We start from the raw sequence: 11,859 nt of genomic DNA on the forward strand, positions 1-11,859 counted from the left end.
AAGGCTGTGGGCAGTTGACCATTAGGTTAAAATGGTTTTCTCTCAGCATCTGTAAGTTGCACTAATGCTGAAGTTGACAATATGCTGAGCCATTTTCAGAACTTTCACAAGCTTCTAGAAAAGTTTTCAACCTCTGGTTTTTATAAAACCCACCAAAAAACAACACCTGTGACCTCGCCTGTTACATAAGCAGGCACGCTAAGCCAAACGGAAATGTAATGCGGGTGTCCAAAGTCGGTCCTGAACGGCCGACGTCTTACATATTTTCTATATCTCTGCTTCAACACACCTGAATCTCATGAAGATTAATGGCCCAGTCCAGCAGAGAGCCAGATAACGAGCCTCATTGTCATCAGCTACGTTGAAGCAGGGAGACAGGGAGAAACTGCAGGGCTGCGGCCCTCCAGGACTGGAGTTTGACATCTGTATCTGTGGCCCAAGTGTCCGATTCTGGCTCATGCCTGATGGTTGGTATCCCAGAGAAAAATGCAACATTGCTTTTTAGATATTTTTTTTTTATTATTCAACAATTCACTTTCCTTTTGTGTGAACATTTCATCCTGCCACCAAGATACAAAAGAGGGTCTTTGTTTTTTTTGTTACCGTCAAACGTTTTCTATTCAATAAAAGTTCAGCATCTGTGTGAAATATAACCTTTTAATTATGATGTGGCCCAAGACAAAAAACAAAAACAAACTAAGACTAGGCTAATGTGACGTGATTACACTGGGCGGGATCCCTGCTTTTAACAGGAAATTAAAATGCAGACGCTGAGCGTTCCCAGAATCGCGTGAGTCTGTGAGAAGTCTGGAGCTCAGTCGCTGTCGTCGTCCTCGTTGTTGGAGGCCTCCTGCTCGGAGCCGTTGTCGGAGCGCCGCGGGGAGCCCTCGTTGTCCGACCCCGGTTCGGATCCCCGGTCCGACGCCGCCACGGGCGATCCCGCCCTCGACTCGTCGTCCGACCCCGAGCGGCTCCTCTTGCTCTCGTTGTCGGACTGCTCCGAGTCGGACTGCCGCTGCACCCTCCTCTTCTTCACCGGGCGGTCGCTGCCCGACTCGTCGTCCTCGGAGCCGGCGGAGCGCCGCGGGCTGCCTGCCTCACTGCCCGAGCGGTTCGCCCCGCCGTCGGAGTCGCTGTCGGACGCGATGCGCTTCCTGTGGCCGCCCTCATCATCAGACCCTGAACCGCTGTCTCTTGGGTTTCTGGAGTCGGAGAGAGTTTAACTTAAGCAGTGTGAACTCGGCGTTCCGCCCTGGTTTCAGTGTTCAGCTCGTACCTGTCTTCGGCTATTTTCAGTCCATCCTCATCAGAGGACGACTCTGACGAGGAGATGATCGCCTTGGATTTGATCCTCCCTTTCAGAGAAGGTGGCAGGCGCTCGGGCTGGGGCTGAAATGAGAAAATGATTTAAATTGTAGAAATCGTGCATTGTGAGAGACAGCGTGGTGAGAAAAAAAAATAAAAAAAAATAAAACCTTTTCGAATTTCTTGGGTTTGCGTTGCTTCTTGGGCTGTGACCCCTCCCTCCTCATCGCTGTCGTCTTGTCCGGCTTTTGAAGGTCTAAAAACACAACAAAGTTCACCCACTGTGTACTTCAATACCCTGCAGTCAAACTGCGTTCAGTATTCGTGGCGGCAGACTCCGCCTCCCTCCTCTTCTTTTTCTTCTTCTCTCCATCCTCCGCCTCCTCCTGCTCGCTGCCGCTGCCCTTCCTCTTCTTCTTCTTCTTCAGCGGGAGCTCCTCGTCCGAGTCGTCGTTAACAAACTCATCCATGTCTCCTCCTTTCTTGCGCTGAGGGAGCAAAGAGACGACAAAGGTCATCCATGCAGAAGGAAGTCGCGTTTCCGTGCCTACTGCTGAGTTCATTCGTGCCGACACTCACGCGTCCTCCGCCGCCGCCGCCCTTCTTCTTCTCTTTGGACATTTCCTTTGCTCCCTCGGCGAAGGTGAGCAGGTTCTTGGTTTTCTCCACGTACAGTGCTCTCTGCTCCAGGAGTTTCTTCTGCTCCTCTGCCTCTCGACTCCGTTTTTCCTCCTAAAGGTTACAGCAGCACAGCAAGAAAACAAAAGTCACTTTGCTGCTGAACAAAGCTGATTGAATTCTGATTGAAATTCCTAAAAGAGCCACTCATACCTGCTCTTTCAGCATTTGCTGGCCGCAGAAGTCCCTCTCCTGCTCTTGCTTGGCACGGAGCTCCTTTTCCTCCTCATCTTTGCTTTCTGGCTCTTGCCACATGGTACTGTGCCTGACTGCAGCAGATCAGAGCACTGCCTGCATCCCACAATGCACCCAGTGGTCACGGTTAGAGACAAATCGCAAGCCTCAGAAAAAAAAAACCTCTTCAAAATCTCAATCTTCCAGTTTCTGACTTAAACTTTCATTTAAAATACAGAGAACTGCTGCATCGTGACTGCAATCAAAACTCAAACTGCCAAATGTTTATAAATTCAGTCAAGACTGTTAAAAGAAAAACTGTTCGCTGTGTGTTCAGCTGCGGCGAGATAAAAGCCGGACCGACCTGGCTTCAGACGCGGCGAGAGCAAGGTCAAATCTCATCTTGTCTCCAGCCTTGCTGAGGTAGCTGAAATACCTGCGAGGGGATTTGGAGGAGGGAGAGGGAGAGATTAGAATGCAGGGCGGCTGAACGGAGAGACGGGGGGGTTGAACGGCGCCTCTACCTGTGAGCCAGCTCCAGCTCTTTGACGGCGCTGAGCACGGCCTTCAGGTTGCTCTTCTCGTCTTTCAGCACCAGCGTGGCCAGTCTCTGGAGCACCAGGGCCACGTTGAACATGAGCACCGTGTCGCTGGGAGCGACGTGCCGGGCCTTGAAGAGCGAGCACACACACACACACACACGGTTACACTTCCCTCACACCGCCGGATGAATGAAAAGCTCCGCTTCCCTCCCCCGTTACCTTCAAGCCAGCATCTGCTTGCACTCCTGAGTTTTGCCACTTTAAAGAGCGCTCTTGCAAGGTACAGCAGCACCTCTGTGTTCTGGTATTTGTAGGAAATTTGCTCTTCAGGCAGATTCTCATACACTGTGTGGTACAGAAAGAAAAACACTCACCGGGGGCCCGGAAAAAAAAAAGAAAAAAAAGCACGTACAAAGGTCAAGGACCTGTTTGCCACTGACCATCTCCACGGCGCAGGATGTTACTGCTTCTGCTTCCACGTAGATGTGAGCAGGTTCACCACACATTCGCTGATGTACCGCCGTCGGCCTCCCCTCACCTGCGTCGACGACACTTCACGGGCCCTCCTCTGAAGTACCCTTGTGGGCCGAGGACGGCGCCTTGACAGAGACAATTTTAATGTTCAGTGTAACACACCCAGAGGAAAAAAATGGAAGATAGAAAAAAAAAAAAAAACACTAAACGAAGCTTGACAAACCGATGCATTGGCAGCATAACCAGATTCTTTAGCATCATTTCTGCAGGACCTTGTTTGTATATGGCCAGGGCGCGATCCTGGTGTCTCTTTTCCTGTTGACACAAAAACGGGAGTTCAGTTGAGAAACTATAACTTCCCTTCATTCAGTCACACACACGCTCCATCTCAGTGAGCCCTTCTCATTAACAGAACAATAAAATTGTAATCCTAAGACGAAAAAAGCAAATCTTAAACACCTAAATACATGTGAAATGTTGCAGGTGTTCTGTGGGTTTCCATCTCTTCTGGGGTCACTGGCTGAAATTCATTTCCAGTAGATCCATATAAAACTCATCAAGACTAATACTTGTATGATTTGAACTTTAACCTTTGTCTTACCGTCAAACATGACTTCATTACTGACCTTACTTCATGTGGACTTCGTTCTCATAATACGATTGTGTAAACAGATTCAGTTTCCAAGACAGTCATATTTATAACACAACACTTTCCCGTGCCTCTCACTTGAAAACGACCATCATGTGTAACTCTGATTGTTCAAACATGATCCTCACATCAGATCTTCATCCTCAACCACATGTGAGCAGTCACCAGGTTTACGGGGAATATTTTGGAGCCGATAATGTAATCGGAAGATGAGTGCTCTCATTTTTCAGAGACACACACCAACATGAACCCTTACCTAAACCACCATCTCTATCCTGACACTTAACATGTGATCAGCCAATAAATCTTGCTTTTGTCCTTAATAGGTTTTGTTCGATCCAGTTTAGATTCCCCTCAGTATCACATACATAACCCACACACTCTGATGAATGTAAAGAGCTGGGAAAGGAGAGGAAAGAGTGAAAACAAATGATCACAGGGGGATTAAACTTCCCAGAAAACAAACACAGGCGTTCATCTATTATACAAACTTGATTGGATACATTCTAGTTCGTTTTGTGGTAATTTTATCGACCAATTTGTTACAATGTCAGAAAAAAAAAAAATATACAAGAAACTTTTGAAAAGTTGGCAAATTAAGACATAAGAGTCACATTTACCTGCTTAATCATAATTATTTTTAGTTGAAGTGCTACAGCTTGCACCACCTCTGCCTCCCATCTGTCTGGATTAAGCTCTGGCATTTATCTTGTATCTTTTTTCAGCTGCTTTACAGCAGCTTCGCGTGTTTGCATGAACAACAACAACAAAACAGCGAGCAGAGACCTTTTCCCGGTCCCTGGTGGGCTGGTGCAGAGTCTGCAGCCACACATTTCCCAACGCCAGCATGGAGTACGTGTCGTTCTGTGTGGACGGCTGCTTCAGGATCCGCTCAAACTTCTTCTGGCCCGGACCCCACTCCTGTTTGGCCAAGTGCAGGTTTCCTATCAGAGACCAGGCGTCCGGATGATCCTGCAACAGACGTGGAAGACCGGACGTGTTGGGCACTCTGCGGTCTTCACCCATAACACTCACACACCAGCAGGTCTGTACCTGATTGATCTGCAGGGCTTCTTTGAACCAGTCGGACGCCTCATAGAAGTTTCCTTTGTCGCGAGCCATCGCTCCCAGACGCAAATAACCTGCGGGGCCAAAAGCTTTAAATCGTCTTTCACGTTCTTTTCTTGGTTGCACACTTTCTGCTCTATGACGTTTTCGTGTCCTTACAGTCAACATAGTTGGGATGCTCTCGGAGGATGTTTTTGTAGAGTTTCTCAGCTTCGTGGAATTCGCACATAGCTTCGTACAGGCGGGCCAGATTGTAGGAGGTGGTGACAGAAATAGCGTTGTAGTAATGCTCGTCATGCTCGCCTTCGGCTTTGGCTCGTTCCAGTGATGCAAGGAAATATTTCTGCATGGGAGAAAACATGACCCGCAACCTTGAAACCAGCACAATTCTTCATTCTAAATCTGGAACACTGCATAAGTCATTAAATATGGCGAAAAAAACGATTTAAATTATTAACCATACAGCTGTAGTAATAGATTACAATGGACAAGAACCCTTAACAAGTGTTAAAATAAGTGAGGTCGTTTGCTACCTTTGCTTCCCCCAGATTGCCCAGTCTGAAGTGCAGAGCTCCCAGGTTGTCAGGATTTCGGGGGGGACGTCGGCCCTGCACCTTCTCCTGCAGGATGCGGGTGGCCGTGCCGTACCGCAGACAGCGCACCTGAATGTCAGTCTGCTCCAGGATCTGAGCGGCTCAATCCACGCCTCCACGTCGTCTGGGGTACCTGCTCCGTCACCTTCTTCAAGTGACCCTAAGAGGCAATAAGAGACGACACACACTCATTAACCAATACTAGACAGCTGTCACTGATTTTCAGTGTTTCCATTCCTTTAACTGATATCTATTATGAGAGCGTCGCTACTTTTGCAGCACATCATTCCATCCGAAACATTGCAGTTTCTACTATTTTGCAGGTTAGACTGGCACAAACTTCTGAGCCCTGCGCCACGTGAAGCCACGTACCTTTGGCAATGTCCCTCTTTTCCTGGTCATCAGATGTCGCGTAGAGGGAACCCAGGATCTTCATCGTCTCGTAGTTGTTGGGATACGCTTTCAGCACCCTTTTCAAAGCACTGCGCTGCGTTTTTCTTTGTCTCTTCGATACACATACATTTGCCCGAGGCCAAAGAAGGGCAGCACAACGGTGGGACGACGCAAACTGAGTGGCCTGGTAGTAAATACTGAAATGCCCTGATCGTAGTCCTCCTAAGAGGGAGAATAAAGCAGAACACATGTTATAGATATGAAGCGAAAGACAAAGGAAGGAATCAGAGAGCTGTTGCAAGGATCTTACCTGCACGTGAAATGAGCGAGCTAACTGATAGCAGCTCTCAGCCTGCATGGCCTCAAACTTCTGTGTTGTGGAACGCATGCAGAGCGAGATGCTGCCACTTTACTGTAGTCCTGTCAGGCAACAAACACAGAGGAACAAAAAAAATAAATAAATAAATCATTAATGCACAGCTGCAGGCCTGTTTGAGCAATTCAATGCGACACAGGGTTCGTGTTTACCTTTTGAAGAAGAAGTGGTTGGCGAGGTGGTTGAGGCAACCATGGGGTTGCTGGGGGGTCGATGGTGTAGGCTCTGGACAGGAGCTGCACTCCGTTCTTGATGGAGTCTGCCTCCTTGTTGTTGAGCTCCAGCACAGCCAGCCCAACCAGCGCTCCCACACACTTTGAATTCAGCTCAAGGGCTCGTCCAAAAGCCAAGCGAGCCTTTTCCAGTTTGTTGAGCTTCACGAAGCAGTGGCCCATGCCCAGTCGGACCTCAGCTGAGGACAGAGAGAAAACCAGATCAGAGATGATGCGGGATCTTGGGGAATCACAATCAGTTCGGACAGGAATTACGACAATGTTTACATCAACACAAACACCTGAATGTCAGCATTATTGTTCAGAAATGTAGAAGAAAAGAAAGACTATTTTTGAAGTTTTATGAATGAAAGTCTGCAGGTGCTTTCACATGTAAATTATATGTCAAAATGGTCATATTTACCATACAAAATAAATAAAAGCAATGTGTTCAAAACACATATTGATCATTTTTACTTATATCTTAAACAATGTAAGTGATGAGGAAAAAGAAAAGCAAGAGTTTTATTCTGCAGCAATATCAATAGTTTTTCTGTCCATTAAAAATACATTTCATTAGTGTCATTGCATGTTTAATCAACTATTAAAAAAACACCTGTAACTTAGAGCAAAAGGTGTAACCTATGCATTGTAAATCAGCAAATAAGGATGAAAGCTGAAACTCACGACACACTTCTTTACGACAACTGAAATAATCTTTATGAAATCTGATTCTGCATCTGAACCAGTTTATAGTAATAGTGAAAGCAGCATGTAACCGTATCATAATGTGTAGGAAAGTGTTATAAAATATGCGTTAAGTGGTTACCTGGGCATCCTGGGTTTGTACGCAGAGCTTTTTTGTAATATGCCAATGCTCCTCTGTAATCCTTTTTGTTAAAGGAGATGCAGGCCTTACCTGTGAAACAACAACAGTGGCTTTGTTTTACAACAGTCAACCTCAGCATCCAATATCAAGCCATGTGCCTTTTAGATTCAACTTGCCAAGCAAAGCAGGGATGTTATTGGTGGACTGGTTGAGCACAAAGTGAAACTGAGCATCTGCCTGGTCCATCTTGTCTCCTTCCAGCAGGCAGAAACAGGCTCTTCCCAACAAGTGGTTCTGATTAGAAAAACAAGTTATGTTTATTCAAAACGCCAAAGAATACAAGGACCACAGCAGCTCTCTCTTGTCCTCAACTGCTGTGACAGACACGCTTCTTACCTGATCATACATGATGATCTTGTCAGCCATCGTATAGAGCAGGGTGGCCTGCGTGATGAGCTCTTTCTTGGCATCTTTGTTTTTCTCTTTGCGTGCCTGCTGGACATAGTAAGCTGCGAGCGTGTCCAGACAGGTCATCTGGTCCTTCTCGTGATCTCTGTAGTCAAGGTTTCCATCGATACGCGCGGCTTCTAAAAGCTTCACGAAATCCTCCGTTTTCCCCTGTTTGTAGTACTCCAACTGTGAAAAAGATGAGATGCAAAGTGTCACAACAGGCTGAACTACTGTCACTTTACATGGAAGGGTTTTGTGTTTTCTTGAGAAATAAGGAATCTCAATTACTCCAGGTCATTCAAGTCATGCATAAGGTGGCCATCAAGAGATTTAGAAATTTGTGAATTTGCTCCTTCTCATCTTGCAAATTCCCATTTTGAAAATATCAGAAGAATAAAAGACAGAAGCTATCAAAGATTAATTTTTTATTGTGATTAATTACCGGATTTCCATAATTATTGTGATCACACATTCACACATTGAACTGCATGCTTAAAATTATGTTGTGTTTGCTTTTCTAAGGAGGGGTTCAGCTCATAACATAAAGCATTCATCAGTCCCAAACAATCACTTCAGGTCAGTTTAATTTGAAATTCAACTGGTTATTGTTCAATTTAAATTAATTGTTGAAGAGCAAATTCAAGACTGAATGAACGAATGAATGAATTTCAAGCAACACTTACTTCGACTGATTTCTCGCCAGATTGTCTTGACTGGGAATCGAACATGGAAAAATAATTTACTTGAATTACCTTGTTGGATTTTCTTTCAAAATAAAGTGCCAAGTAGACCAACTTAATGAAATGTATATGATAAAACTACACGGCCTGGTCACAATCTTCTGTGAAATGTATTGTGTGTGTTGTTATTGTCTTCTAATGTGGGTGTAGGCTAGTGTTTGAATACATTTGAGAGTGTGTTTGGGACAGCCAATGGCTTACTGAAACAACAACATGCATTTAATTTCTGCATGTTTCTTGATCATCTTCGCCAAGACGATTTGATGTAAGGTTTTTGTAGGAAAAAGGGCGTTATATCTGGTCAAAATAAGATGTTTGAATTTTAGGAGCTTCATTTTCAAAGGAAATCAGAAATCTATTGAAATACTGTGATTTTTTTTGATTAATGGATGTGATTACTTTTATTTTTGCAGGTTGTTTCATGGCAAATTCGAGCTGTGGGGGCCGAGCTGTGTTCCGCGAAGCTGGAAGCTCAACTCGTTATATATTTCTCTATTTCAGCTGATTTTTGACTTAATGGAGACTTATTTTTTTAAATAAGCACAATATAAGCCAAGGCCATGTCTAAAATATATCTATTATGGTATTGGATCAGTTTCTGACCAAAAATAGGATCAGCAATATACTATCTATGAAGTTACAAAGGCTGAACTAATATAGTATCTCGATGTCCAGAATTTCCGGTAGTGTCCGTACCCCTATCCAGTTCCTCATTCCTACTATGTATTTGGCTTGAGCTGAATGTTCTATTTTATATACCTGGGTAGCACTATTTGAATGATGATATGTTGTGGATATAGTGCACACAATTAATATTACAACAGTTGCAAATGGGATCTGTTGTTTGCAATTGTAGTGTCCGTACCCCATGTAGTGTCCATACCCTCGCATTTTGTTATTCCACTTAGAAGTTGAAATTCTTGATACTATTGGAACATGCGAGCATGTTGAAAAGGGGTGTATTTATCTACAACTCTCAAGACAACATATTTGCCTAAAAGTACATCTTTTACCCACAGAAAACTAACGCAGAGAATCGAAGCAAGGACTTTGAATTCCAAAATTCCTCTTTTTGAATAACTCGCATAATGCTACGGGAAAATTCTCATTTGGTAAATTTGGTAATGGTAATTGCCAGATAATTTAAACAACAATTTCAGTGACTTTATGTTATTTCACTGCACTACCAGTTAGAGGTCTACCGATTCATCGGATTGGCCGATTCATCGGCCCGATAGGACGTTTTACAAACTTCTGAGTGTCAAGATTTCAGAAATAATGCAGTTGTTGTTGTTCATTTGATACAAATCAGTTAAGAAACATAAATTACAGCAATCCAGCAATGTGCAAATTGTATGTGCAGACATTTATATTAAGTTTGCAGAAAAGATCATTTATTTTCCACATATTTCATCACATTTGCACGTTATAGAGTCTTTTGTGGTCATTTGATGGGCAATAAAGCAGAGTTCTGTTCATATATTTTACTAAATTAAACAAACAACTGAGTTTATTAAGTTGTAGTGATGCTCTTCATCTGTTTTAAGTCTTGTTATGCTATCCAAGTCATGCTAATGTAGAGTCCATACCCCATTTTACCTCGACATCTTTAACTGATCACCATTTTACTACCAAATAAGATTACTGGATGAATTTTTTTGCATCTGATTGCTCGAAAACTGTAGTATAGTGAAAATAAAAATTGGCACAGTTTGTTGAGGCTGAATTTTTTAGTCTGCTGTCCACCTGGAGTCAATGTTGATTGTGACCAGGCCGACGTAGTTTTCAAACTGAAAACCTTAACCCTAATTATGAGATTAATCGCGATAAAAAAATAATCTTTAGCCAGCCTGCATTAATTGATCGCGATTGCTCTAACATGAAGACCACAACTTTGCGAGGATGCTTCATTAACTCACCGCCAAAGCGATCCAGATGTGCAGCTGCGTGTGTTCCTGCTTCAAGATGCTGATGACCTCGTCTCCCTCTGGCAGCTGGTCGAAGTCGAGCTCAATAACCTGAACAAAACACATCATCCATCAAGACCTGGCAAAACCCATCACTTTAAACATGTACGCCACACTACATGTTCAAGTATAAATGTACACAGAAATACACAGAGTTCCTTCTTCCTACAGTTGCCTGTAAAATTGTAAAGTTCGCTCAAAACGTGAGCTGTACTTCGTAAATCGCTCACGATCACACATGCATTTGTTTTCGAACGTCAGTATTTATTCGCGAATGTTTACATTTCAGAGAGAAATGTTTTCCAAAACATGACCAACATGACCACATTAAACTCTCCGCAGAGAGGTGCCATTGTTGTCAGTTAGCAGACTCGGCTAGCAGCTGAGCGGGATTAGTTGCATAAACATGTGAGATATGCTGGTTAAACGGGGTTTACCTCATCTGTGTCCCGCAGAGGGATCTCGATAGAGCCCCGAGACATCTTCGCTGGCGAGTGGGGAAGCCAGTTGCTGTCTGAATTTTGTCAATTGTCGACTGGAATCCTCAAAACCCGCTGTGGGATGGCAGCAGCGACTCTGCTTCCGTCAGGTGCAACCAGCTATAATTGTCCGACTGCGCACACGGACATCTTGAATATCTGTTCCTCCGCGATGCAGCGTGCTCTTCAAAAATATTTTAATCGACTTTCGGTGATTTGAACATCATGAACTTCATGAATTTATTCGTTTTTAATCTAGATTAGCTGATCACAAAAATGGAAAGGCCTTTCAAACGTTTTAATCACAAAATATGTTGTTTAGATTTCTGTATATTTGAAAAACATATGGATCTAATTATTCTGATTGAAGACCAAGCCGTCAGAAAAGTTAACTTGATGACACATTGATGCTGTTCAATGAGCATCAAGCCTCATGAAATAATTCAATCAATAAAAAGATTGAATTTCATGAATGCGATTAGAACACACTGACTGAGAGATAACCTAGTACTAACAGAGTTCAACTCATCTGAGATAAATCGTAGCTGTAATAGATTAATTTACGTGACTCATAGCACGAATTGCCATAAGACCGGGTTGGGGGTTGATTTTTGACTTAGACTTTTGTCAGTGATGCAGCCTCTAAAAACAGACTAATATATAAATACTTCAAAGAACTAAATTGCTGTTTATGTCTGTTCATGTTTTCACACATTTACAATTTCCCTTATTACTTGTCTGTTTGTGGCCACCTCCACTATGTTCTGAAATATAAGTATGTGTAGTTTGCGCAGCTTTTTCAAAATTTTAAATTAAATACTCAGTTTATAACTGGATCAACACATCATTAGAGTTTCTGATCCAACTCTCATGCTAAATCTTGTATCTGGCTTTCTGTTAACATATAATGTTGTCCAAAATCCTGAAGAG

General features: G+C 43.6%; 1 protein-coding gene across 1 annotated transcript; it reads right to left on the reverse strand.

Moving 5' to 3' along the window:
* Positions 1 to 506: 506 nt before the first annotated feature.
* ctr9 (CTR9 component of Paf1/RNA polymerase II complex) lies at positions 507 to 11,047 on the reverse strand. The gene is given in 35 exon segments (XM_030095230.1): positions 507 to 1,202; positions 1,277 to 1,389; positions 1,476 to 1,515; positions 1,517 to 1,563; positions 1,650 to 1,793; positions 1,885 to 2,037; positions 2,137 to 2,214; positions 2,216 to 2,254; positions 2,256 to 2,274; positions 2,522 to 2,593; positions 2,682 to 2,830; positions 2,923 to 3,042; positions 3,140 to 3,208; positions 3,397 to 3,444; positions 3,447 to 3,488; positions 4,609 to 4,794; positions 4,876 to 4,964; positions 5,050 to 5,233; positions 5,424 to 5,584; positions 5,587 to 5,611; positions 5,614 to 5,643; positions 5,842 to 5,952; positions 5,954 to 5,977; positions 5,979 to 6,038; positions 6,040 to 6,078; positions 6,081 to 6,098; positions 6,187 to 6,240; positions 6,242 to 6,296; positions 6,405 to 6,439; positions 6,441 to 6,664; positions 7,294 to 7,383; positions 7,470 to 7,587; positions 7,690 to 7,929; positions 10,403 to 10,501; positions 10,888 to 11,047. Coding segments are annotated over 35 exon segments (3,408 nt in total). The 5' UTR covers positions 10,933 to 11,047; the 3' UTR covers positions 507 to 814.
* Between the last annotated feature and the right edge of the window lie 812 nt (positions 11,048 to 11,859).

The sequence above is a fragment of the Salarias fasciatus genome, chromosome 1 (genome assembly GCF_902148845.1).
Source record: "Salarias fasciatus chromosome 1, fSalaFa1.1, whole genome shotgun sequence".
Lineage (NCBI taxonomy): Eukaryota > Metazoa > Chordata > Actinopteri > Blenniiformes > Blenniidae > Salarias > Salarias fasciatus.